Below are 27,044 nucleotides of genomic sequence, written 5' to 3' on the forward strand. Positions count from 1 at the left end.
ATTGAGAATCTTAGGAGCAAAGTCTCCCCACCCCCATGGGGGCACATCAGTGACATTTGGCTCCTCCATTTTGCTTAAGAAACCTGTGACCCAGACCCTCACCCTAGGCCCATAGTGAGAAAAGTCTGTTTTCATTTCTTCTTTCACCAGGCCCATCTGGATAGAGCAGGTGCAGGGCCAGGCTCTTAAAATAGAAGCCCTTGTTTCATGTGACGTGGCATGGTGGAAACTCCCTTGCTTCCTTGCCTGTTGATCAGATTAATGAAATGATGAAGATCTTTCCCCTCATCGTGGTGTTTTCTTGACTTCCTGTCATTGTCAGTTGACCTTTCTGGTTTCTTCATTTGTAAAATACAGGACTTGTTCTTCCTAACCTCAAGGGTCTCTCCTAGCTTTGATAATCTGTGTCCATGCTTCTGATAAGGGCCCAGATTTTGGAATTCACCATTTCTATCTTGTTTAGTTCTCCCAGCAATATTATTCCAGCAGGAATAGCTTGGACTAAAACTTATTCTTGGTTAAAGCACATCATCTCACCATGTTGACATCACATTTGCTCTATACCATCAACCATCTCTGTCCCTAGGCCCTGAACCCCAGTCTCCTTCTCTGTAAATTAGGAATAATAATACATTATTCATGGTGTGAATCATATGAGAGAGAGGATTTAACATTGTTTGGCAAGTGATACACGTTAGGCATTCAGACAATGCTTGTTCACTTGAGGTCAAATAGTAAGGTCCATTTTCTCTTCATGACTTCTAGTTACTGACTAGCTTTGAGGCTGAAAAATGAGTTTCAGATGGGCCCTCTGATCTCAAGAGGCTAGCAATATTTTATCTCTTTTTCAAAGCTATTTCCTAGAGGAAGGAAAGCTAGCAATATTTTGGATAAGATAAAATAAATGCATATGAAACAGAGAATGGATTAAGTCAGGAAAATCCTTCAAATGCTACACCTAGGACAAGGTACCTGATGCAGAACAGGCGAATTCTTAAAAAGGTGGTCTCTGAGTCAAATTTTGGAGAGTGAAGTGCTAGCATAGCTGATCATCCTAAGAAAAAGTCAAGACCCCAAGTTATGGGTTCCAACAATGGAGAAAAGGCTAAGTAAGTTATGCACTGTTAGTAAGAGGGAATGATGTGCACCTTTGAAAATGGTCAACATGATGTATAAGTAGAAAAAAGAAGTCCTGTGAAACAACAGCAAGTGAAAGAATTTGAACACAAAATTGTAGTAATGGTGTCAATGACCCTATGGCTATGTATGAAGATACTCAGATAAATGTTAGAAAAGAATATAATGTGGGAAATTAAAATAATAGATGTGTTAGGGTTATGGGTTTATGGATGAATTTCAAAAACGTTCCTTTTATTAGACTTTCACTTCATAAGCCAAGCACTTTGAAAAATTACACATTGCATAATGACTTGGATGGCACAATATACCAGTCCCTGGGTGAAGATTCCATCTTTTTCTGGGGCAGGATTTCCTCTCTGGTTTTCATCATGATTTCTGCCTTTGAATGGCTTGCTTTCTTTTAAGAGAAAAAAGTATGACAAACCCAGTAGGTGATGGAATCCTCTCTTTTCCATTTACATTTCTGTGGATCTTCCTTCTGAAACTCCCTATAACCTGATATTGAATCTGAAGGAAGGGAGAGTTTCTGGGAGCCCCGATACTAGGGTTCAGGGATTTGTTCTGCCATTTCTTTAGAAAATGCCTGGTTCTCCCAAGAATGGGTCAGCCCTAATGGAGGTACCTATTCCTTCAAGAAAAAGCAGTCAACTTAGCAAACGGATAATTCCAGAGGTGATTTACATTTTACTTTGGCAGATGGAGCCCTCATTTTCAAAAGAACTCCCTGTGAACTTCCTTTAAAAGTGTTTTGAGTCATTGAGAAATAGGAACACTTTTACACTGTTGGTGGGATTGTAAACTAGTTCAACCACTATGGAAAACAGTATGGCAATTCCTCAAGGACCTAGAACTAGATGTACCGTATGACCCAGCCATCCCACTACTGGGTATATACCCAAAGGATTATAAATTATTCTACTACAAAGACACATGCACACGTATGTTTATTGCGGCACTATTCACAATAGCAAAGACTTGGAATCAACACAAATGTCCATCAGTGACAGACTGGATTAAGAAAATGTGGCACATATACACCATGGAATACTATGCAGCCATAAAAAAGGATGAGTTTGCGTCCTTTGTAGGGACATGGATGCAGCTGGAAACCATCATTCTTAGCAAACTATCACAAGAAGAGAAAACCAAACACCGCATGTTCTCACTCATAGGTGGGAACTGAACAATGAGCTCACTTGGACTCGGGAAGGGGAACATCACACAATGGGGCCTATCATGGGGGGGGGGGAGGGGGGAGGGATTGCATTGGGGAGTTATACCTGATATAAATGATGAATTGATGGGTGTTGACGAGTTGATGGGAGCAGCACACCAACATGGCACATGTATACATATGTAACAAACCTGCACGTTATGCACATGTACCCTAGAACTTAAAGTATAATAAAAAAAAAAAGAAAAAAAAAAGTGTTTTGACTTTCCTGGAACACATGGACTCCATGCAGTGACATGCCCTGTAGGTGGTAATGCATACTTAGGACTGGCCTTCCACAGCTTGAGTAGGTGGGTTCCCTTTAAATGAAACAATCTGAAGAGATGCAACACAACTGTGATCCTTGGTGGTCTTCCAGCTTTTAATCGGATTTGAGTCACTCATTTCAACCCTATGCAAGCCAATCTGACGCAAACGAGTCCAATCTAACCAGTCCAAAAAATACTCGGTGTTTGTGCCAGTAAATCTAATGATCAAATCATTTCCCCGTGAATTACAAGTTAAAAAAACAGCATAGCTCATGCTGCCCTCTAGTCATTCCTGCCACCGTTAAGAAGCCTGAGGCTCTTTCTTACTCCTTGTGCCAACTTCTCAGGGCTTCCTTGTCTAATTTTGCTTGAGAATGTAGAGTAGAGGAAGGAGAAATGGACAGACAGCCTCGAGAAGTGGCTTCTAGTCTGGGTTCAACTCCAACTACTAACAGTGTTGACGAAGTCAGTCTTCTAAAATTCTCAGTCCACATATTTGTTAAAATAAAGAGGGTAGTCTGGTTTTTCTGGCCCCTTCTCTCCAGTCCTCCTAGTCTATGAATTCATTTTCAGCTTTTTAATGCAAATTTTTGATTCATTAGAACCTAGCTTCTTCACTTTGCCACTTTTAGTTGGCTCTTGTTAGAGCATTAGTGCTCAGTTTGCACTATTAGAATTTTCCCGTGTTTGTATCCTTCAAAATTTTTCTTTTTTTGGCAAGAATTAAATTTTTTTCTTTTTAACTGGCTCCTTGAGGATAGATGTTGTGATATTTGTGTGCTTGTATGTCCTCACTGTGCCCTGCACTCTTAGGGCCCTTGTCAAAACAACACATTTCTCAGTGATTCTGAGACTCTTTCTCTTATCTTTCGAAGTCATAGCTCAAGAGTAAAATCATATCAATATTTTACATAAACCCTAGAATTTTTATAGATTGAATATTTCTTTTTAGAGTACATATTGGAAGCAACTTCATAAGGAACATTTTCTTTTCTTTTTTTTTTGAAAAAAGATTTATTTATTTTTTATTATTATAGTTTAAGTTCTAGGGTACATGTGCATAACATGCAGGTTTGTTACATATGTATACTTGTGCCATGTCGGTGTGCTGCACCCATCAACTCGTCAGCACCCATCAACTTGTCATTTACATCAGGTATAACTCCCAATGCACCAAATGAGGTTGTTTGGCAAATTTGTCTGGAGAGACACACACCCTCAGGGCAAATAGGCACTCCTTTCCTGGGCAACTCAATGACCTCTTGCCTCTGGTCAAACCACTCCACAAATAAAGTGGACTGATCCTCTTGACTCTACGTGTAAGTGCCCACTGTATGTGCACAGAGCTGGTGAGAGTGGCCATGGTGCTAGGTGGGGGCAGTGTTGGTGGAGTTGGACTAGATTATCTGGGATCATGTGAAATGAAAATTCATTTCTAGCTGGCTGGTTTCAGAAGATACCATCTCCTATTTTTATATGAAGCGTTCTTTGGAACTCAGGGCAACAGAGGTTGAGTGTGCTGCACAAGGACAGCAGAAGAGTGAGCTGAGCAGTCCCTGAAGTCACAGTTGGAAAGTGGATTAGCAGTGCAGTAGAACTCTTCAGGGAGGCCTAGGCCATCAGGTCTAATGGTGTTGTTCCAGGTGGGTGGTCATGTGGAGTAAAAACATTAGAAATCAGCGAGCACGTACCTGAGAGATGACATTTCTACTTGGGCAAGTCTCTTGATATTTCTGGTTCTGTTTCTTCATCTGTAAACTGGGTTAGTAATGTCACACTCTGTGAGCCGGTGCATCCAAATAACAAACAACCCCACACACAGAAAAACAATCCCCATAAATGCCCTATAAACATATATTAATCATCAACAATTCATTTATTCATTCACTCATTTATTCAACAAATACTTGTATGACCAAGGCAGTTTGCTCTGTGCTAAGCACTACAATAAATAAGGAATTGTATAAAGACCAAGGTGTAAAAATTCTAGTTCAGGTCCTCAATAAATGATAGGTGAATCAGACTGAAACATGGAAGTAAAGTAAGGAGGTCTTCCACGACTATTGTGATCCTCAAATGTTCTTTTGGGTGCACGGTTTCCCAGGGAAACTGCCAGTTTCTATAATGGACAAAAGGCCTTGCTTTTCAGGAGTATGTATTTTGATAGGAAATAAAGATAGAAATACTTGGAACTTAGACAAATTAGATACATAAATGATGTATGGTATGTAGTGAAAACAATACTGTGGGGAATCAAAGAGAGGGTGAATTCTGGGTGAAATCAGGAGGGTACCTCATTATTCACAGATGGTCTCTTTAGGGGAGGTGGGACTTTTTAGGTCAGCTGGAAATGGAGCCAGGCTTTCATGTTCAGATATCCTGCAGATAAATAGCTCATAAGAATTACAAGACTAACAACTTTGTTAGTGTTACATTTGACAATTTATTTGTGCCTCATTATTTTTGAATGTGTCAAGAATCTGATAATATGGGTGACAATGCTATTTGCCACTGTATTATCAGGTAGTTCTAGTGAATATGTAACTTTTGAGAACTTGTTTAATTGTATCTACCAACTCTTACTACAGAACATAGACTTGAAAGAAGCACATTCCTTTTTCTTACTTAATCAAATCATTTCTTACATTAAGAATTAGGGGTTACTACATTTCTGAGCAACAAGGCTCAAGAGTTTCCAGTGGAAATGTAATTTCAATTAGAAAACCAAACTGAGGTTGAGGGTGGAGAGAGCCAGCTGCAGAAGGTATCTGGACAGCAGCACGTATCTGCCAGCCTGCATGGGTGCCAGGGTGGGGGCAAGGAGGGGTAGATTGTGTCGTTTTCCGCATATGTTTATTTAGCTTCTCCTGTTTCAGGAACTTTGGGTTTTATTAATAGTCAATTTAGGATATTGTGCCTCTGTCCTCAAGCATTGACAATCTTAAAAGGATGGGTGAGAGTAGTGAGCATTAAGCCTCAGAATTTTCTAGCCCCTTGGCTGGAGTGGTTCTCTTTGCTATTGCTGCAACCTGAAGAAATCTTTCAAATTCTGGGTAGGCTGCTCTTCCACAACTATTGTGATCCTCAAATGTTCTTTTGGGTGCACGGTTTCCCAGGGAAACTGCCAGTTTCTATAATGGACAAAAGGCCTTGCTTTTCAGGAGTATGTATTTTGATAGGAAATAAAGATAGAAATACTTGGAACTTAGACAAATTAAATACATAAATGATGGATGGTATGTATGAAAACTATATTTTTCATAGTTAATATGGAAAACTATATTTTCCATATTAGAGTGGAGACTCTAATAAAAATATGTCATCCAGCAATGGAACTCTGGTGCAGTGAGTGGCAGACTAGCTGGTGAACATCTCAATGCACAGCATTTCTCAGAAACCCTCAGTCAGAACACTCCTAAGGAGGGCCTCTGGTTATAATGCTCTTCAGAGCCTGCCCAGTCTGTCTCTGTTTCTCTGTCTTTTCCTTTCCTTTCCTTTCTCATTATTCCCATCACTATTATTGTTTCTCTTTCTCTAAAGTCGGTATATTATCCTTTTCCCCAGTCCTTTGAAAAATTTACTTCAATTGCATACACAATGGAATTAAATGAGAAACATCAATTTTCTAAATAAGAGACTGTGTACACCCACACTCACACCCACAGAATATTTTCTATTTCTTAACAACAACAAGAAAAACAACAAAACACATAGAAATAATTAAAAAATCTGGAGGAATATTGAAGGCCAGGGCAGATTATTTGTTTAGATTAGTGACCCTTAATCCAGAATTTCCTCACATCTAGATTATTGTCTGGTGGATGACAAAGGAAAACATATATTGGAAACCCAATTGTGGATCCTTGAGAATACAGTAGAGACTACAGTGAAAATTGAATGGGAGAAGGTGAGAAATCCTTCTTATTCATGTCCAGGAACAGATTTGGGCTTTGGTTTGGTGGCTGCAGCTCTGAAAGGACTCAAAGTGAGTGTCTGTAAATCCTGCTCAGCACTACGAGGACAGGGGTTGCCATGTCCTCCTCTTCCTTGTGTTCCTTCCCTCATCTGCTTCCCTATTTCTAGCACATGGACCAGGGGTTCATAAATGTCTATAGGATAGAAAAATCCAGGAATACATGTGGGGTCAGAAGTTGTAAGAGATTGGGTTGAATATATTCTGATTTCCCAAGTTGTTTGTCTACTTATTTTCTTTTTCTTCTCTATCCGTGATGGTTCTTTTTGTCTTGTTATTTGTATCTTTGCACAATGAAAGACAAAAAAAAAAAAAAATAGTTCTAGTCCCTAGAGGACTTCAGTAACATGCTATCACTTCCCTGCCCATGAACCAAGAGGTTGGGAAGACAGGTCTCAATTGGCATGTAGCCCGAGAAGAGTTTGTCACATCTCAGAGTCTAGAACCTCCTTTCCCACAAAGATACAAAACAAACACTTAACTCACTAGCCTTTTGGCTGGGAAGATAGCTGAATGATAGCACCGCTTTAAATTATATTCTGATGACTGGTGCTGATGCTGCACATTTCTTTTTTTTTTTTCAGTATCAAATATCAGTTTTTGTGGAAATCCATGACTCACCCTAATCTTGCAGCATTTTGTAACTTCCATCATGGCACCAGGCAGGAGGCAGGATGGACTGAAGGGAAATACACTGAACTGAACAGGATCCTTAGGCCTGTAGGTGAGACAGTATTGGCAGCTAGTGCCTTCACCTTGTGGCTCAGTTTCTTCAGGTTTCAAAATTGAGATACTTTTTTTTCCCCCTTATTAATTATTTTATTTATACAGGAAAGGTAGAATTCTTTATCCCTCCCCGACTTTATTTATCAATGCGTAGAGTCGTCACTTAGTGATCTAGCAACCTCCCACATAAACCAATGCATTTTTTAAAGTATCACAATGAACTCACAAATTTGTATGTAGTTGATGTTTTAATCCATTGCAGTCATTATTCTTTAAAATTTTTACGTAACTTCTTTGATTTTATACTTGGATCTCTTTTTTCTTACTGTGAAAATCTCAGTTCCTGATGGAATTAAAACAAATATTTGCTTTTCTTTTTCTGTATCATGTTATTATTAGTACTACAATAAGACAACTGAATGCAGTGTAAGTTTTTTTGTGGTTCTTTTTCCTTTAGAATATATCCTACTAGAGGTGTACTGAAATTTATTTATTTATTTATTTTACTTTAAGTTCTAGGGTATATGTGCATAACATGCAGGTTTGTTACATATGTATACGTGTGCCATGTTGGTGTGCTGCACCCGTTGTCATTTACATTAGGTATATCTTCTAATGCTATCCCTCCTTCCTTGCCCCCAAAATTGAGAGACTTTTTGCTTTTACATGTTAAGTAGGTAAGGATGAATGGAAGGATTGTAATGTATTGCATATTGGAAGAAACAAAGGTATCAGGTCAAAGTTAAGAAGGATTTCTTTGTGAAATTACTGCAGGGAGAATATCCACTGAGGTCAGCCATTGAACTCAAGAACCTGTTAATAATAAAGAATATGAAAAGATTGTGAATTGAGCACCTTCTCTGCACCATGCCCTGTACGAAGTGGATTATACGCAGTATTTCATTTGCTGCTCACAGTGATGTTGACATAGAGGTTTACTGTTATTGCTTTATTATAAACAAGTAACCCCAAACCAAGAGGGGATAAAAAATTGATAGATTCCCATGTAAGAGTTCATGAACCCATGGCATCCCAAACAGAGGTCTGGAGGATTGGAATGACTTGTGAAGACACTGTTGATGTTAGGTAATTCCCAGGTTGACTCATGTTTGGGCAGGGGGGGTGTACCTTCTCTGGCCTCCAATATGTGTTAGGTGTCCCTTCTGTGTGCTTACACAGAGCTCTCTAGGCACTTCTTTCAACTCCATTTCTCCATGTTGCAATTTCTGGTTGTTTCTACACTAGGCTAGGAGCTCCTTGAGGTTGAGAGTTCTGTCTTGTTGACTATGTTATCTGCAAATCTTTGTTGAGAGCCAGGTACACGGAAATGCTAATACATTTCTATGGAATTAGTGAAGGTGGACATTCATACACCTAGGCATAACAACAGGTTTTTTTCTGGAGTTGTTGTTATTTGGTGTAAAAGGGCTGTCAATAAGCCTTATGACTTGAGGAAGGATCAACAGATGGGTGGATAGAAGTACAGATGGTTATATGCATGGATGGAAAGGGAATGTGGTAGAAGAGAATGCTTCTGTCATGGGCTCTAGGAAGTTTACTGAAATATATTCTGAAAGGTTGATATATATAGTTCATCCTTATTCTTCCCAGCCTCTCTTTTCTGAGAATACCAAACTATTCAACATAAATGATTTATTGCTGCTCTTAAATATTTCCAGGACACTTCTGGGTCTCATGAAGCTCCTGCTTGCTCACAACTTCATTCTCACATGCAGTCTGCATGGGTCCTGTTACCATATCCAACTCTTGGAGGACACTATTATTCTGGGCTGAGGTTTTCCAAGATGAGAACCCCAGGACTGGAGATGAAGCAGTGCATTTAGGTGAAGTGATATCAAACAAGGTTGGGGTTCGTGTTACTTCCATCCCAGTGCTGGACACAGCCTCAGCCAGGTGCTGTGGGGGCCCCAGGTGCGTGGGGCCTTGGGAACTTCTGAAAGGGTGTGGAGTGCTCCACCCAGCCCTGTTGGAGGAGGATGGGAGCGAAAGCAACAGATGTGCCCAAGGTTCTGTTTTCAGTTCCCCAAAGGGTCTTCTCCTTGACCAAAGCAGTGTGACGGTTGCTATGACAGTTGCTATCTTGGTCCCTGGGACTCTCCCTCATAAGGTAGCATTACTTTTTTTAATCTTCTCAGGCCAATAACCATGAAACTCTGTAATAACTAGTCTGAGGTAGGGCTGGTTGGGGGCATGTTTGGGCCTGAGTACTGGGATGTGATGGTGAAAGATGCTGGGGTACCAAGAGGTACCTTTGATTAATGAGTTATTTTTCCAAATTAGACCAACACTACTCCTAGTTGTCTTAGGCTTGGTGACTCTCCATTTTTGCAGACGTTCAGAATTCTTCCCCTGAGATGTCTGCAATTAGCTCAAATAGTAAAAGCATAACAGATAGAAAGAACATTGACCTTGAATCTCAAATCTGTCTCTACCAGGTCACGTCATTCAGTCTCTGCTTGGGTCTTTTTATGTATTAAATGAGAGACTTGATTTCCAAGCTCCTTTTTACTCTGCGAGTCACTGATGCTTTGCCTCTGAAAATGGCAACCACGAAGAGTAGTTATTGAGAAACCAGCACCGTGTTTTAGAATTAGGGCTCTTGATCGGGCTGCCTGAGTTTGAATCCTGATTTGGGAATTTCTGATGATGTGATCTTGGACATGGTATTAACTCTCTCTAAGTCTTAGTTTTTTTTTTTTTTTTTTTTTTTTTTTTTTTTTTGTCTACAAAAGAGGGTAAAACAAGCTCCCCAGAGGTTGCTGGAAGATTCAGTGACATGATGCTTGTCAGTGTTGAGACGTTGTATCCACTACAACTATCACAGAATGAAAACCTGTTACAAGTTGGCATGGGCCGAGATGCCAGCAATTTCATACATTTCTTTTGTGCCTATTTTGTTTTTCATTTTGATCATCAATGTTTTAATGCTGTGTCATAAATTGGGGGCTCTTTCTTGTTTATTCTTGGACCCATGGTGAAATAAAAGCTTGTATATTTTTTAGAAGGATTCATAGAGATGAAAGGCCCTTACTGAACATTTAGTCTGACCTTATTAGTTTTAAAGGAGCTGACTGAGACCTAACTGTTCTTATTACAAACCAATATTATTGGAAACCAACACAGAAGCTACCATGTGCAAAACTGTGGGGAATGCTTGGAAGTCTGGGTTTGACAAACTGAGTTTAAATAGTGATTCTTTGTCTTATTAGCTCTGCAATCCCAAACACGTTATGCAATCTTTCTTAGTCTGTGTCTTCATCTATGAGACAGGGCGAATGAGAAACATTTCAGTGTATGGTATGACAGCAAAGAGGGTCATACAAGTGACAGTGCTAGCAAATGTCAGCCTCCTCCTCTTCTCTACCTCCTAACTCCTTTGACCCTCTCCTCTGTCATCCGTTTTCTGGCTACATGCAGAGAATCTTGCTAACTTTAGGGATACAAAAGGTTCCAGAGTTGGAAGACAGACCCTTCTCATGCAGAGATCAATAACCACATGGTATGGGTAGTAAGGGCTGTTCAGACCCTGAGAAGAGCTTGGCAGGTCAATAGAGAGATGAAAAGGATGAGAGGAACTGGGGAGAGAGACAGAGAAGAGGGAAGGAAGAGGAAGGGAGAAAGGACGACATTTTGTATCTGAGAACAGGAAAGGAGCAAGTGGAGTGGAAAGAGGAGAGGGAAGGCAGCAGGTGAGGGCATGTTTGTTGGGGTGTTTATGGAGGGTCTTTTCAGGGAAAGGGTCTGCAAATGGAGCCAACAAGAAAGGACTGGCAGGTGGTCGGGATGTCCTCCTGTGAGAGTCACTATTCTCCCCATCCTCTCTTCTCTTAGCACCCTCGCTAGAGCTTTTCCTTGCTCATTTCAATTTTCAAGATGTTCCCAAGCTTCTAAACCTACAAAATCTAAGTGACATACATTTATTGGAGAAATCACAAACAGTTCCCAGCACCCCTGTGGACCTCTCTGCATCTGTGCCCTGGATACCTCTTTCTCCTTTGTTTCTGTGGATGAAGTATCTGTGTTCCTAGCTGAGGATGACACCTCCATCTGTCTTCATCCACCCTTCTTACCTCCTCAGGAACATTGCTCCAGCAATTTTCTCTTCTCTTCCCTTCAGCACTAACTTTTCCCTTTCTACCAAATCATTCTTATTAGCACTTAAAAGTGCTGTCATTTCTCTCCATTTAAAATAAACCCTCACCTGCATATCATGTAGAACTATCTATAAACAAAATGGTAAAACATAAGAAAATAAAGAAAAAAGGTAAAATACACCCTCTGTAGAGCCCCCTTGTCCTTCCAGTGACCACCTCATTTCTTTCCTTCCCTCTTCTAATTCTCTCCTTGAAAGCGTTGTCCACCCATGCTCTCTCCAATTTCTTTGCTCTTATTCTCTTTTTAACCCATTTGGATCAGACTTTTGTCCCTGGTGTTCTATAGAAACTGCACTCCTCTAGTTCACCGGTGATTCCCAATATGGCTAAATCCAGTAGCCCATTTCCATTCCTAATCTTGGTTGATCTGTTATCAGCAATTGACATAGTTGATCCATTTTTTCCTCTTTGTAATGTTTTTTTCTCTTGGGTCCTAGGATAACACCTGTCTCCTGTTTTGTTTTTTTGTTCATCTCCTTCTCTGGCCAGTCTATTTCAATCTTCTTTTCTGGTTCCTCCTCATCTTGCCAGCTTCTTTACATTGGAGTGCCTCCTGGCTCAGTGCTTGGATTTCTCTTTCCATATGTCATTGCTAGGTACTTCCTCCCAGTCTGATGGCTTTTTACACCATATGTGTGGTGATGACATCATGTTTGTGTCTCCAGCACTGACCTCTCTCTACTTGGTTGTCTAATAGACATCTCAGACTCGACGTGCCCAAAACAGAGCTCCTAAAACTTCAGGAATCGAGACTGTGTCTATTGGCATAAGGATAATCAAATTGATCAGGGGAATTAAATAGAATAGAAATAGACCAAACTTACATTGCCAGTTGATTTCCAACAAAGGCACCAAAGCAATCTAATGGGAAAGAAAAGTCTTTTTACATGAATAGTGCTGGAGTTTTCAGCAGCTCATGAAATAGGTATATATCTTATGAAAAAAAGTAAAAATAAAAGTAAAAAATAGTGCTGGAACAGCTGCACATCCACATGGAAAAAATGAACCTTGACCCTTACCGTATACTCAAAAATGAATTCCAGGTGAATTCAAGTTGAGCTTCCAAACTTATCCCTATATTCTATAGACTTCTTCATTTTAGTTAAGGCAAATCTATCCTTCCAATTCATCAGGCTGAAAACCCTGGATTCCCCCTTCAATTTTCTTTCTTTCCCACATCCACACTGGCAGTGCTTCCTGACAGGGCTACTTTTAAAGTAGCTTCATCACCTGCTTGGATTATGTAATTTGCTCCCAACTGGGGTTTCCACACTTCTTCCTATCCCACCCCTGATGGGTTATTCTCATCAGATTACCTAGAGAAATCCTGTTTATATATGTCAAATGATACTTTTTTTTTTTTGGCATTAAGCTGGCCCATGAAGAAATAAGATATAAGAAATAAGTTTCCTTATAAGGGGAATAAGGGACTCTACAGAGTCCCTAAATAAGGGGCTCTACAGAGGGTATTATTTTTATTTTTGAGACAGGGTCTCACTCCATCTCCCAGGCTGCAGTACAGTGGCACGATCATGGCTCCCTGCAGCCTCCACCTCCCTGGGCTCCCTATCTCAGACTCCCAAGTAGCTGGGACTACAGGCACATGCCACCACACCTGGCTAATTGTTTGTATAATATTTTTTGTAGAGAAAGGGTTTCCCCATGTTGCCTAGGCTGGTCTCAAACTCCACCCACCTCATCCTCCCTAAGTGCTGGGATTACAGGCGTGAGCCACCGTCCCTGGCCTCAATATTATTATTTTGCTCAAAGCCTACCAGCCTCAGCTCACTTAGAGTAAAAGAAATGCTTCCTGTGACCCACAAAACACGACATGACCTGCCCTCCTTATAACCCTGTGTCGTGAGCACTCTGGGCACATGCCCACCTCGGGACTGGGCACATGCCCACCTTGGGACTTTTCATTTGCAGTTCCTGCTCTGTTCTTACTTATTTATCCACATGGTTTACTTCCTACTTCATTTAAATCTTCACCTGAATGCTACCTTCTTAGTGACACCTTTCCTGATGACCCTGCCGAAACTTATAAGCCTCCTCCAACAATTCCTGCCCTTGCTTTAATGCTTTCTTTACCCCATCATTACCTAAAATAATAAATTTTAAAATTTATCAATCTTTATCATTTATCTCCCCAGCTAGACTATAAGCTTCACAAAGGCAGGGAGTTTTACCTGTGTGATAACCTCAGCATCAAAGACAGCACCTGGCACATTTCAGGCATTCAATACATACTTACTGAGTGAAAGAAGAAAGTGTGGCCTGAAGCGGTGGCTCACACCTGTAATCCCAGCACTTTGGGAAGCCAAGGTGGGCGGATCATCTGAGGTCAGGAGTTTGAGACCAGCCCAACGAACATGGTGAAACCCTGTCTTTACTAAAAATACAAAATTAACCAGGCATAGTGGCACATGCCTGTAATCCCAGCTACTCAGGAGGCTGAGGCAGGAGAATCACATGAACCCGGGAGGCAGAGGTTGCAGTGAGCTGAGATTGCACCATTGCACTCCAATGTGGGCAACAAGAGCAAAACTCTGTCTTGAAGAAAAAAAAAAAAAAAAGAGTAAATTGTGATTGAGGTCTACAGATGACTGGTCAGTGTTTCCCATGTCCCCAAACTGTTTTCCTGCCTGATGCTGTTGTTTCATGGGGCAAGTTCAACTTCCTTATCCATTGCTTGACTGTCCAGTTAGATTGGCAGAGCACTAATGGCAAGGACTGTGGATCTTATCTTGTACTGTTCTATATCCTCCACTACTGCTGCCATTGTGAGAGGGAGCATGGGAGTGGCTTCCCTCCATCCAGTTCCCTACATCATATGTCATATCATACAAATAGATTAGTATTTATAAATATTTTAGGTCTACCTCCTTCTCACTCTGTATAAAATATGTCATATCAATATTTGAGTTTTAGTATATTCATATTCTTGGGCAATTATGTAATTATGGCTTATGTTGTTATAACTTCTATGTGTATATTTATAAGAAAATTATTGAGAGCATTTCCAGGAGAATAATTGACTGAAAGAAGAGAGAGTGGTGAAAAGGAATTAATAGTGAGCTAACTGTCAGGATATACAAGCCCAGTTTTCTAGGAGCCAGATAATCTGAAGCAAGAATTTCTCTGTCAGTTTTCTTATCTGTACAATAGTAAGAGTGGGGGTGTTGAAGCAGAAAAATCCTTTGATTAATATTTATTCTAATCCTTGCCGAGGTGCTGGGTGTGAGTCTAGGGAACTCTTATTTCTTATATCTTATTTCTTCATGGGCCAGCTTAATGCCAAGATCCAAAACTCTCTTGTGCTTGGGACCATTTTCAAGGGTACGTTTAGTAGTTTAGAACAATCTAGATAATACTGCCTGATAGAAATACGTGGGAAATATAGAACATTATAATGTGATCCACATATATAATTTAAAAATTTTCACTAGCCATGTTATAAAAGTAAAAAGAAATCTGTGAAATCAATTTTAATAATAAATTTGGTTGCTTCCAATATATACAGGGTAATCTCAACATGGAATCAGTATGAAATATTAAAATTTACCTGTATTTTTCGTACAAAATATTAAAAAATTGGATGTGTTTTTACATATATAGCCCATCCCAGTATGGACTGGCCTTATCTCCAGAGCTCAATAGCTCTGCGAGGCTAGTGGCAGGATATTGGATATCAAGTCTAGAACACATATGAGTTAATTCAAGGTTCAAGTACACTGAGGCTGAAAGAGTTATGACTGAAGAACAAGTTCAAGGAGGAAATCAAACAATAGCCAAATTTCACTGAGTTACTCCTTCCACTACTAATGATAACAAATATTTATAGATCCCTTAGTATATACTAGACCTGATGCTTAGAACTTTATGTGAATTGTTTCATTTAATCCTCACAACAATCTTACAAGTAAGACCCCCACTCCCTTTCAGATGAGAAAACTGAAGAACCAAAGTGCAGTAACTTGCTATTATGACTTGTGAGCATATTTTCCTAGGCAATTATATGCACAGGATGATGTAGGGAAAGCAGCCCAATAACTTATTCACTATGTTTCTCCATGCTCATGGTAATGGCTGACTTGATCCCTGGTGGCCACCCACCTGTGCTCCATGAGTGAGGGAAGGGCTGCAGAGCCCCTGGCCTGAGTTCTAGTGACTCAGGCTTGGGTTCTCCAGTGGCTGCTCTGGTTGACACTTTAGTTCAGTAAAATGATAGATCCCACCCTGATAACTGTTATAAAAAATCCTCCTTCCCCTTCACCAGCACAGGTACCCAGCCCAAGGGGCACTTTCTGTGGGAAGAAGAAAGGAACTGGCATGCACTTGAGCTCACTGGGGGTGCAGGTTTCAAGAAAGAACAAAGAGAGCTATTAGGTTGAAGGGAAACAGCTGAAGAGTTAAGTCTTGGAATTGTTAATACCTGGAACAAGGTCCAGTGTGAAAAGACAAAGAAACACACAAACATCGATCTGGCTTCCTCTTTTCTCTTTCTGTTTCATTTCTTATCCTCCATCAGTCAGCCTTTGCTTCCTCTTTCTCCTCCTTCACCTCCTCCTCCCCGCCCTTCCCAATTTCTTTCTGTCTTCCATTTATTGTTCTTCTAAAATTCACTTACTCATCCTCTCTTCTCCATTTCTCTTTTCTCCAAAATAATAATATTTTCTCAATAATAACTTATTGACTTGCTCAGGGACTTGTGGGTGAAGGTATTAACACCAACTCTAGGAAACATGGCAAATTCTAAAAACTTGTTCTCATAGGAAAAAGAATTAAAAATAGAAAGCGATAGTCCGGTTTTGAAGCTACAGAGGACCCCACTCTGATGTATAGACATGAGAGCCAGAAAAAGACTTTGAAATGATCAGTGAAGCTCCTTGTCCCACAGACAGGGTGAGGGAGGGACAAGGGGAATTGTGTGCCCAAGCTTGCCTGGGATGGTGTAGGTGACTGATAAGAGTGTCAGTGGAGGTGGTGGTTAGCATTTGGAGTGCCCCAATCTTGTGACACTAAACATTTATTGTTATACTAACCCCACTGCCAACTATCAGTACGTTTTCATTTTTCTTACTGTGTCTTAGTCTCCGTGGCATCCATACACTGTTTTCCCCCATGTCCAGGCATCGTTCCTCTCCCACAGTTGATGTGAGGCTCTGTGCCATGGGTGTGGGCCTGCCTCTTCTCCCTCAGAATGACCACTGTTTCATGCTTGGTGAGCCACATGGTGTGCCAAGCTGCCATCTCTGACCTGGAGTAAGGATACCCATCCTACCACAGATGGGGCATATCATGGGATGGCCTTCCTGGTTTTCCTTTGAGGACATATTTTTCTCACTTTTTTTCTCTCCTCCCTTCTCTTTTTCCCTCCCTCTTTGATTTCTTCTCTTTTCCTTTTCTTTCTCTTGTCTCGCTTCTGCCTTAGATCTACCATGGGACCCAGGGAGCTTTGGAGCCAAAGAGTAGCCTACCCTGAAGATCAATGAAAGCACATGTGTTCACTCAATAGCTGGCACTCACCGAGCTTTTCATACAATCCACAGTGTGCTGAGCTTTTTACTCGTGCTCTCTCTTTTAATCTTCACAATTCTTTACCTATCAGGCGTTACCATCATGATCTGCACCTCACAGGTGAGAAAGGGAGGCCCAGGCAGATTAAGAAACTTGCTCAGGCCCTTGACCCAGCCATCCCATTACTGGGAATATACCCAAAAGATTATAAATCATGCTGCTATAAAGACACACACACACATATGTTTATTGTGGCACTACTCACAATAGCAAAGACTTGGAACCAACCCAAATGTCCATCAATAATAGACTAGATTAAGAAAATGTGGCACATATACACCATGGAATACTATGCAGCCACAAAAAAGAATGAGCTCATGTTCTTTGCAGGGACATGGATGAAGCTGGAATCCATCATTCTGAGCAAACTATCACAAGGATAGAAAACCAAACACCACATGTTCTCACTCATAGGTGGGAATTGAACAATGAGAACACTTGGACACAAGGTGGGGACTTGTTGTGGGGTTGGGGGAAACGGGAGGGATGGCATTAGGCGATATACCTAATGTAAATGACGAGTTAACGGGTGCAGCACACCAACATGGCACATGTATACATATGTAACAAACTTGCATGTTGTGCACTTGTACCATATAACTTAAAGTGTAATAATAATAAAAAAAGAAACTTGCTCAGGGCCACACAGCCTGTACCTGTCAGAGTAAGGGCATTCTCATTCCAAAGTTCATTTTTAGAGCCAAAAGCATACCACATCTCAGGAGAAGCAGGCTAGACCTCTTGTCTATTTGGCTTTTAACTCATACTGACCTGAACTTTTTGGATTTGAGTAACTCTCAGACCTGTGGAGCCTGATTTCTGTGAGTGAAATCCAGGCCAGCCACCTGGGGAGGTGAAACCTTGCTGGGGTCTGGCTCATCAGTGTAGACGGGAGTTCCTTGGGAGGTGTGCTCTCTTCTCGGCCATCCCCATTGTAGTAGTTTCTTGGTTCTGCCCTAACAAAGTACCACGAACTAAGAGCCGTAAAACAACAGAAGTTTGTTCTCTCATAGGTCCGGAGACAGAAATCTGAATTCAAGGCACACGCAGAGTTAGTGTCTTCTGGAGGCTGTCAGGGAGAAACCATTCCACACCTCCCCAGCTTCTGGTGGCTCCCAGCAATCCTTGGTGCTCTTTGGCTCTCAGCCGCATCCCTCTGGTCTCTGCCAGAGGCATTCTTGGTCACGTGGTATTCTTCCTCTGTGTCCCTGCATCTCCAATCTCCTTGTCTTTATAAGGACACCGGTCATTGGATTTAGCGCCCACTCGGATCCAGCATAAAAAAAAGTTTTTTAAAAATTATTTGGAAATAGTTATAGATTCACAGAAAGTAGCAAAGACAGGATATAAAGCACAGAGGTCTGATGTGCCCTGAACCCATTTTCTCCTGATGGTTACTTCTTACATAATTACAGTACAATATTAAAACCAAGAATTTGACATTGATAAAATAAGTGTGTACAGCTCTATGTCATTTTATTACATGTCTAGATGTCTGTAACTACCACTGCAATCAAGATACAGAATTATCCCATGATCACGAAGATCTCCCTTTATAGTCTCGTCTACTCTTCTTTCTCCACCCTAACCCCTGGCAACCAGAATCTGTCCTCTATCCCTATAATGTTGTCACTTCAACAATGTTACATAAACTCTCAAATGACCCTTTGAGATTGTTTTTTTTCACTCAATAGAAAGTTCTTCAGAATCACTCCAGTTGTTCTCTGTATCAATACTCCGTTCCTTTTTATTGCCTCATAGTATTCTATGGTATGGATATATTACAATTTGTTAGACTAGTTGCCTATGGAGGGATGGATTGGCTCCTTCTAGCTTTGACTAGAACAAATAAAGCTGCTGTGAACAATTCTGTATGGGTTTCTGTGTGGACATAAGTTTTTATTTCCTGGGGGCAAATTCCCAAGGAGCACAATTCCTGGATCATATGGTAGGTGTCTTTTGTTTAGTTTTTCAAGAAACCGACAACTATTTTCTAGAGTAGCTATACCCTTTTATATTCCCACCAGCAATATATGAATGATTCATTTTCACCACATCCTCATAGACATTTCAGTATGACCTAATTTTGACTTGACTACCTCTGCAAAGACCCTATTTCCAAATAAAGTCATGTTTATGGGTACCAAGAGCTAGGAGTTGAGCATGCCTTTTTGAAGGATGCAATTCCACCTGCAGCACCTGTCTTCACTTGCTTAGGTTATGGCTGGGTCTCGCTTCAGAGTGTTGCCTTCTGAGAAGAAGGTTTGAATTCATAACTGGATTATGCCTGCCTTTGATTATTCAATTTGGCCCCCAGGGATGAGTGAGCAAGTTCACGTCATTAGAAGGGACATTACTGAGTCTTTCTTACCCCTACTCCAACTTCCAAAGTTTGAAAGATTTGATAATCATCGACATTCTCAAGAGGCAGAAGGGCAAGGTGCTTCCTTATAGAGTTTTTCCATGACTGTCCTTCCCCACTGTCCCAGCACTGACGGGAAAGAAAAACAGAGCAGGACAAGGGGATTGTCAGTCAGTTGAGGGAAGGGGTGCTGTGTTAGTTATTCCTGAACCCCCTTCAGAGTGTAGGCAGAGAGAGGTGCTTAGAAAGGTGTGTTGGATAGATGAGTAGCTGAGAGGGGTGGGGCCAGAGTGCCCCACAGAATGAGGAAGAGTCAAAGTTGGTATTACATGTGCCCCTCCCACTTCCCAAAGATGTGAGCATTCATACATGGGTTTCCAGTGTCTGGGCAAGGATACTTCTATCCTCTGTCCCCTCGCTGAAGGTCTGTTTCATTTAATTTCTGTGTATGTGTGCTCCTAGCTAGACAAACAGGGCAGAGATGCCAGGAAAATAGCAGACCTGCTGTTTTCTCCAGTACCTTGAGCCCTGGAAGGCAGGCTCATTCAGGGGTCAAGAGGGCAGGATTAGGCAGGTAGCTATTTGATCCCAGGCCCCGCCCTTACCAGCTGTATGGTCTTGACTTATTACTTATTCCTCTCCACCTCTTCTATCTATTAACTGTGTATAAGATGTTCTTTATGTGCAATTATTTTGAAGCATAATGTGTATACAGAACGGTGCACAGACCATAACCTCACAACCCCACACTGAGAAACAGAACATTACCAAGAGCCCAGAAGCCCCTTCTTGTCTTCTCCCAGGCACTACGTCACCCACCCCCAGCTGAGAGTAATTTCCATCCAAATTTATAATTTTATTTTTACCTGGTTTTGAACTTTATGTGGATGAAAACGTACAAAACATATCTTTTGCACTGAGTTTCTCTTATGTAACATTATTTTTACGAGATTTGTCTGTGTGAGTAGGTATAGTTGTAGTTTGTTAATTCTCCTTATTGGATATTCTAATATATAAACATACCACAGTTTAATGATTCATTCTATTGTTGGACAATCGGGCTATTTCCAATTTTTGGCTTTGTAAATAAAACTGCTTTGAACATTCTTGCATAGTTTTTGGTGGGTGGGGACACTCAGTCATCTAGAAGTGAGATTGCTGAGTTATAGAATATATTTATCTCTCAGCTTTATAGAACCTTTGCAACATTTTAATGAATGTTTTTAACCTCACAGTATAGTGTGGATTAAATTAGGTTGTGGAAAGTACTAAGGCCATTGGCAGACAAAAGTCACTCAGTACATGTTTAAAAATGTAAATAAGGCATGACGTTCCATTAAGTCTAAGTACCATGATGAATTTAAACATTTCCCTATTGTTTGTTCATTTAGGTTGCTTTTACTGTGTTGTTATTTTATATCGTGTTGCAATGAATGATTCTCTTTATAGCAGGTTTCTTCTTTTGAAAAATTTGCTTTGGTAGATTCTCAGGGTAGGTTGAATTAGATCAAAGGATATGTGACTGTAAGAACTGCCACCCTTAAAAAAGACTATGAGGGCTTGCTGAGGAGGGGAAAACAAGGAAGCAAGTCTCTCCTACCACGGCCCAGGGGACTGTGAGGACAGGAGGCTTGTGGGTTTGAGGGAGGAGTGTCTTGCAGAGGATGAGGGGGTAAAATAGAACGAAGCATGATTTTTATAAATGCTGATGCGCCTTAGGACGACTACATATTTAGTCCCTTATAGGAGAAATTGAGTAGCTGGTAAAACAACAGATAATAATTATTAAATGAGGAAGGAGAGAGAAACCACAGGTGCAAAGATTCACTTTATTTATTAATTATCCTCCAATATTAGCATAATTAAAGCCAAGGAGGAGGAGGAGGAGGAGGTGAAAGATGAGCTCGAGGGCTGAAATAGGGGTAGGTCCCCTGTGGGAAACGGGCCAGAGGCCAAAGGATGGGAGGGGGTGAGGCTGGGGCTGAGGAGCAAGTAGGGGGCCTGGGGCACTTCTCCCTCTAACACTCTCCCTTGTTGAAGCTCTTGGTGAGGGGCGAGCTCAGTCCCTCATGGGTGACTTCGCAGGCATAGACTTTGTGTTGCTGGTACTCTGTGCTGCTCAGCGTCAGGGTGCTGCTGAGGCTGTAGGTGTTGTCCTTGCTGTCCTGCTCTGTGACACTCTCCTGGGAGTTACCCGTTTGGACGACACCATCCAACTTCCACTTTACACTGGCCTCTCTGGGATAGAAGTTATTCAACAGGCACACAACAGAGACAGTTCCAGATTTCACCTGTTCATCAGATGGCGGGAAGATGAAGACGGATGGTGCAGCCACAGCTCCTGAGGAAAGAAGCAAACAGGATGGTGTTTAAGTAACAAAGTTCTGCACTTGGGTGTGTTACTTGCAGATAATCACAGGGCATGTTAGGGACAGACAGAAAACAGCATGCTTATCCTAGATAATTATAGCAAGGAGGCCAAGAAGCATATTTAAAAACTTGATGTTTGAGTTTCTTCGTAGCTTCCCCCCATTCCTTAATAAAGTTCCAAATTGTTTTGCTGGAGCTCTTTGCAGCCGTTCTGAGGCCTTTGCATGCTTTTCTGACCTTGCAGTAAACTCAATGCTTTAGGCAAAGAGAGGCCACGTCATCTGACCCCCTCAGAGTTTAGAATTCAGAACAGGTCTGAAGAAGACCAGGCAGCGGCTGAGTCAAGAAAAGCCTCTGTCTGCTTTTATTTCCGCTGTGCCTCTTCCAGGACTATGCAGCAGGCTCCTGGGGGTTACTTTGGCTGGGCTGGGCTAACACCTCCCTGCAGAATGGGCCCTGAGCCCTGCCTCTGTGCCTGGGTGGTGTCAGCCCCTCCACCTTCTGACTGTTCCAGCAACTCTCTAAGCCCTCCCAAAGGCCTCGAGGCCTGTAACCATATGCGGCAATTTTCAGTCATACCAGGAGAGGTCAACTGTAATCTTGGCCACCTGCTTAAGAGGAAGTGGCTAGCTTCACTTCTGACCCTCAGCAACTGTCAGGTGGCCTCTTGGAAATCCCCCTCTGGGGATTTCCAGCCGCCGGGTGGGAGAGCAGTAGTTAAAATGAAAAACAAGAATCTTTTGCCGGGAGAAGTCAACAGATAACAGGAATAGGATTTTTTTTTTTTTTTTTAAAGCTAAATTCGCTGTTAACCAAGTAGTTCACCATGAAAGACTGAACCTTTTATGTTTAATATTTTCTTCTCTTTTAACCTTCATTACTAATTTTTTTCAGATAATTGTATAAAACAACCATGGTAGCAAAATAATGTGATCACTGGAAAATAAGCAAGGGAAAACATGCTATGAAGATAGTCCTATCCGGGTGAATTCTTGATAGCTTTACCTTTTTCATCTGACATTTAAACATTAAACAATTAATGTATTTGATATGAAAATTATTTCAAGATATCTTATTAACTTTTAGTAGAGTTTAAAAAGTGTTTAAAAGAGTTTTCAAAAGGCTCTAAAATCATTTTGAAATAGTTTAAAACAGTTAGATAGTTTTGAATCGTTGTAAGTTAGTTTTAATAGAGCTTTAAAAAGGCCCTAAAATAGTCCTATCAAGTTGCTGCCGACCAAAATAATCCTCCTTAAATATCACTTTTGAAGTCAACTGGGGTAAACAACAGCAACACAATGACAAATCGTTAAACCATTTTAGAGGTATGAAATTAAAATACTCAGATTAAAATTTTCCTATCACAGAATTAAGGTACTGGAAAATATGTTTAAGTTTTTATTAATCACATTGCTATAGGTTTAGATACTTTGTACAACTGAAATGTAATCACACACCGGCAGCTACAATTTTGAAAATTAGAAACACGGTCACGAATATATCTTATTTTTAAATCAGTTAATATTCCTTAATGGTATTTAATGTCAAATTCAAAGTGAATTGATCAAGCCCTCAGTGGCCAAGTTACGGGTGTGATTTTTACTCTGAAAGAATTACATATTTCTTTCTTTTTGATTGAGCTTTTGTTATTGAAATACATTTGATGAGAGGATATTGAAATAATTAAATAGCACTGAAAAAAAAAAAAAAAGCTTTAAATTCTTTACAATCCCCAATGGAAATTTTCACTAATGAGATATCGCAATGAATGTGAATTTTATTTCTGAAATCTCTAATAAATCAGTCTTCTCCCTGGTTTTCCCAGCTCTGTGCCGGTTACGTTTCTGTTCTCTTTCCGTTAATGGCATTATTTGTATCACTGTGCATCAGGAAATCTGGCTACCGCAGCATTAATTGGGCAGACGCGGGGTGGCCATGGCCGCTAGCGGCAAGGCGGCTGCCCCAAGAGGGCGGTGGCAAGGCCACCAAACCCGCTCAATCAAGAAAGACCGTGGCTCTGTCTACAGCTCGCGGTGCCACGGACTTCTTGGCGGATTAAAAATGTAGACAAGTAATAACAGAGAGTAATAAAAGAACATACTCTTAAAAATATTTCCTATTTTTTCATAGACCCATGGTCATTAAAAAATGCAATTATTTACTTTTTTTCATTTAAACACATATCTTTGAGATTGAGCTTTTGGGAATAACCACCTTTCCACCATTGCAATAAGAGATAATTTCATGTTTAGTCTAATGTACAAATTGGATTTTTTAAAAATGAGCTCTATCTGTGAAGCCCTTATTCCTACAGAATGTGTCTTTTTGAGTTTATTGCTTATTATAGACTCTGAAAACAACATTGCTGTGGATTTTCAAGTAAGCTGCCTCTTCTACATAGCAAATAGGTACATGTCACTTTTTCCTGATTTTTTTAGGGCATGCTGTTGATTTTTACAGTTGTCTGAAAAGGTAATTTATCAAACAAAAGGGAGAAAGACTAAAAACTATGTTTTTCCACTTCTCTGTATCATGCATAATCAGCAACAGCCAATACAATATTTGGCAAGAGGGAACAAAAATAAATTTACTTTTGCTCCTTAGAAATACAAGAATTCCTTTTTAGTTACACTTTTTTTTTTTTTTTTTTTTTTACTTTGTGTCATTCAATTTAGAACAATTTAATTTTTTTGTCTCCAAATCCATTTTTGAAGCTGAGTTTAACTTTTGCAACCCATGGTATATCTTAAATGCCCTAATTTACCCATCTTTACAAAACTCCTATTTAAGCCTCTAAAAGTCAATACTGGCAATCAGACCCAAATTTCAGAAGGCAATAGTGAAAAATTACTTACGTTTAATCTCCAGTCGTGTCCCTTGGCCAAAGGTGATCCACAGTATTAACTTAATTACTTTCCCCTTAACAAAAATCTCTTTTCGCTGTTAATATCACTAGCCTGACTGATGCAGAGAAAATCTTGCAGTTTAGATGCCTCACTCAACTGGCAAGCGCTTGGCTGTTCCTTAAGATGAACTAATTTTCGGTCCCTTATTTATCTGACTTTTTGAAAGAATCTAGTACTCTTTGGAATTGACCTGAGCTAATATCTTAAACATAAAAATTCCCCAAATTTACAACCTTATAAGAAAAAGCATTACAAAAGTGCACTTACGTTTGATCTCCACCTTGGTCCCTCCACCGAAAGTGAGCCACAGTGAGGGATCTTACCCTTTCCCTCAACAAAAACCTCCCTCGAAGCCCATCATATGAGATAGGCTGATTGTTCAGAGAAAAATCTAGCTATTTCTTTCCCATTTCCCCCATGAATCCTATTCTCCTCCCAAACCCAATGATTTGTCTATTTGCTCAGCTTTTTAAGTTGATTTTCTGGTGTCCTGCTGTTTACTTCTGGGTCACCAGGTTTGTTTAACCAAAATATCACAAAACTTGCACAAATGATACAATGGCACCAAAATCTCACGAATCATTGAGACAGATGTACTTACGTTTGATATCCACTTTGGTCCCGGGGCCGAAAGTGAATCACAGTGATTCGTCCTAACTTCTCCCTTTACAGAAACCTTCCTGAAAGGTCAGCAAGCCTCCTTCCCCCAATGAAGTTATTTTGATTTAGAAATCTTAAAAGTTAGCCACAAGCTAGCCTGCTGTGGAACAATTTCCCCTCCTCTGTACCTAGCCTGGGAATGAAGTTTGTTAGTTCCCTGACATCCAACTAATGAAAATCCACACAAAGGAACACAAAGTAAACTAATTAGACAGAAATAGTGAAGAATCAGTGGAAAAAAGTACTTACGTTTAATCTCCACCTTGGTCCCCTCGCCAAAACTGTACACACAATGGTTCCTCTTAACCTCCCTCTTATACAAAAACTCCCTTTCTGACAATTGACCAAGGCTCTGTCCAGAACATGTTATGTTCCCCAGGACATTTCTGAAGCTATTGCTTAGGCAAGTTATTCTTACCCAATGACTGAATCTTGCTTGCTTTTCAAAGAAAATGTACGCTCAATTCTCGAGTTTGACTACAGACTTATCTTTATATTTTCCCTGAAGGATGTCAGAGTCTGATTGCAGAGTCAGCTTATAGATCACTTCATAGACACAGGGAACAGAAGACACAGACAACGAGGAAGCAAAGTTTAAATTCTACTCACGTTTGATTTCCAGCTTGGTCCCTTGGCCGAACGTCCACCACAGTGAGAGCTCTCCATTGTCTTGCTCTACAAAAACCCTTCTCACCAAAGGGGAACAGAGCTGCTGAAGCTCAACTCCCTTTTCAAGCAGGTGTGGAAGCCCTGAGGCTTCTCTGACGTAGCATATGTTTATTTTCTTAGGTGAGATCTAAAATCCAAGAAGAGAATATATTTATTTCTACGGCCTGATTGTTCCTTTCTTTAGCAACTTGCCACATCTGGGCTGCTTATTATTTATTTATTTTTTAGAAAATAGACTGAATGTAACTTACAAATAAAAACAAGCAATGAAAAAAATGGTCAGTTTTTTTTTTTGTACTTTCTTTTGGGGTGGGCTGGGGGGCTTTTGCAAAGGATAAACTTCATTTAGTGTAATTATGGAAATCATCAGCTTCTCAGTGAGTAATAATTACAGGCTGTCTTACTATTTTAACTTCTCCTTTGCTGCAATGTTATTTTTAAAAAGGTAGATTAAATGTATATCAAATTAAGGCTCATAACTTTGAAGTACATTTTGAAATGTAGCTACGGATTGTGTACGAAACCAAAGTGAAGATTAACAGAGTAGAAAAGTAGACTTTACTTGGTTGGTGTGTCTGTTGTCACAGCACAGGTAGAGCTCAGCTCTTACTGAGCTGGACCAGGTGCATGCCATCTTTGGAGCTGCCATGGAGTCACAGTGTTCCATAGTGTTTCCACAGAAATCTCATCAACAACACTGAAGATCTTTGCAGTGTTTTCTTTTGAGTCCAGCTCCATTTTTGCAGTCTTGTATCTCTCTTAACCTTCCATCTCCACCCCTTCCATACATTACTCCCACCTCCCAACACTCCTTACAGTTTTTCTATGGCCTCCAGCTTTTGCACTCCCTCTGCTTGGGAACACCTTTGTCCACTTGGATTAGCTTGTGAACTGCGAATTGTCTTTCAAGATTCAACTGAAGAGAGTCTTTCTCTCAGATTATCCCTGAGCAGGTGACCTGAATTTACAGAGTACAGAGACAGGTCACTGGGCCTAGAGTG

At 40.5% G+C, this 27,044-nt stretch overlaps 1 gene segment (V, D, J or C); it reads right to left on the minus strand.

Moving 5' to 3' along the window:
• Nucleotides 1–21,248: 21,248 nt before the first annotated feature.
• LOC111534338 overlaps nucleotides 21,249–27,044 on the minus strand; it is a 783,107-nt gene continuing 777,311 nt past the window's right edge. Inside the window, 2 exon segments of the V gene segment in view lie at nucleotides 21,249–21,779; nucleotides 24,982–25,019. Of these exon segments, the coding sequence occupies nucleotides 21,457–21,779; nucleotides 24,982–25,019 (361 nt within the window).

The sequence above is a fragment of the Piliocolobus tephrosceles genome, chromosome 15 (assembly GCF_002776525.5).
Source record: "Piliocolobus tephrosceles isolate RC106 chromosome 15, ASM277652v3, whole genome shotgun sequence".
Taxonomy (NCBI): domain Eukaryota; kingdom Metazoa; phylum Chordata; class Mammalia; order Primates; family Cercopithecidae; genus Piliocolobus; species Piliocolobus tephrosceles.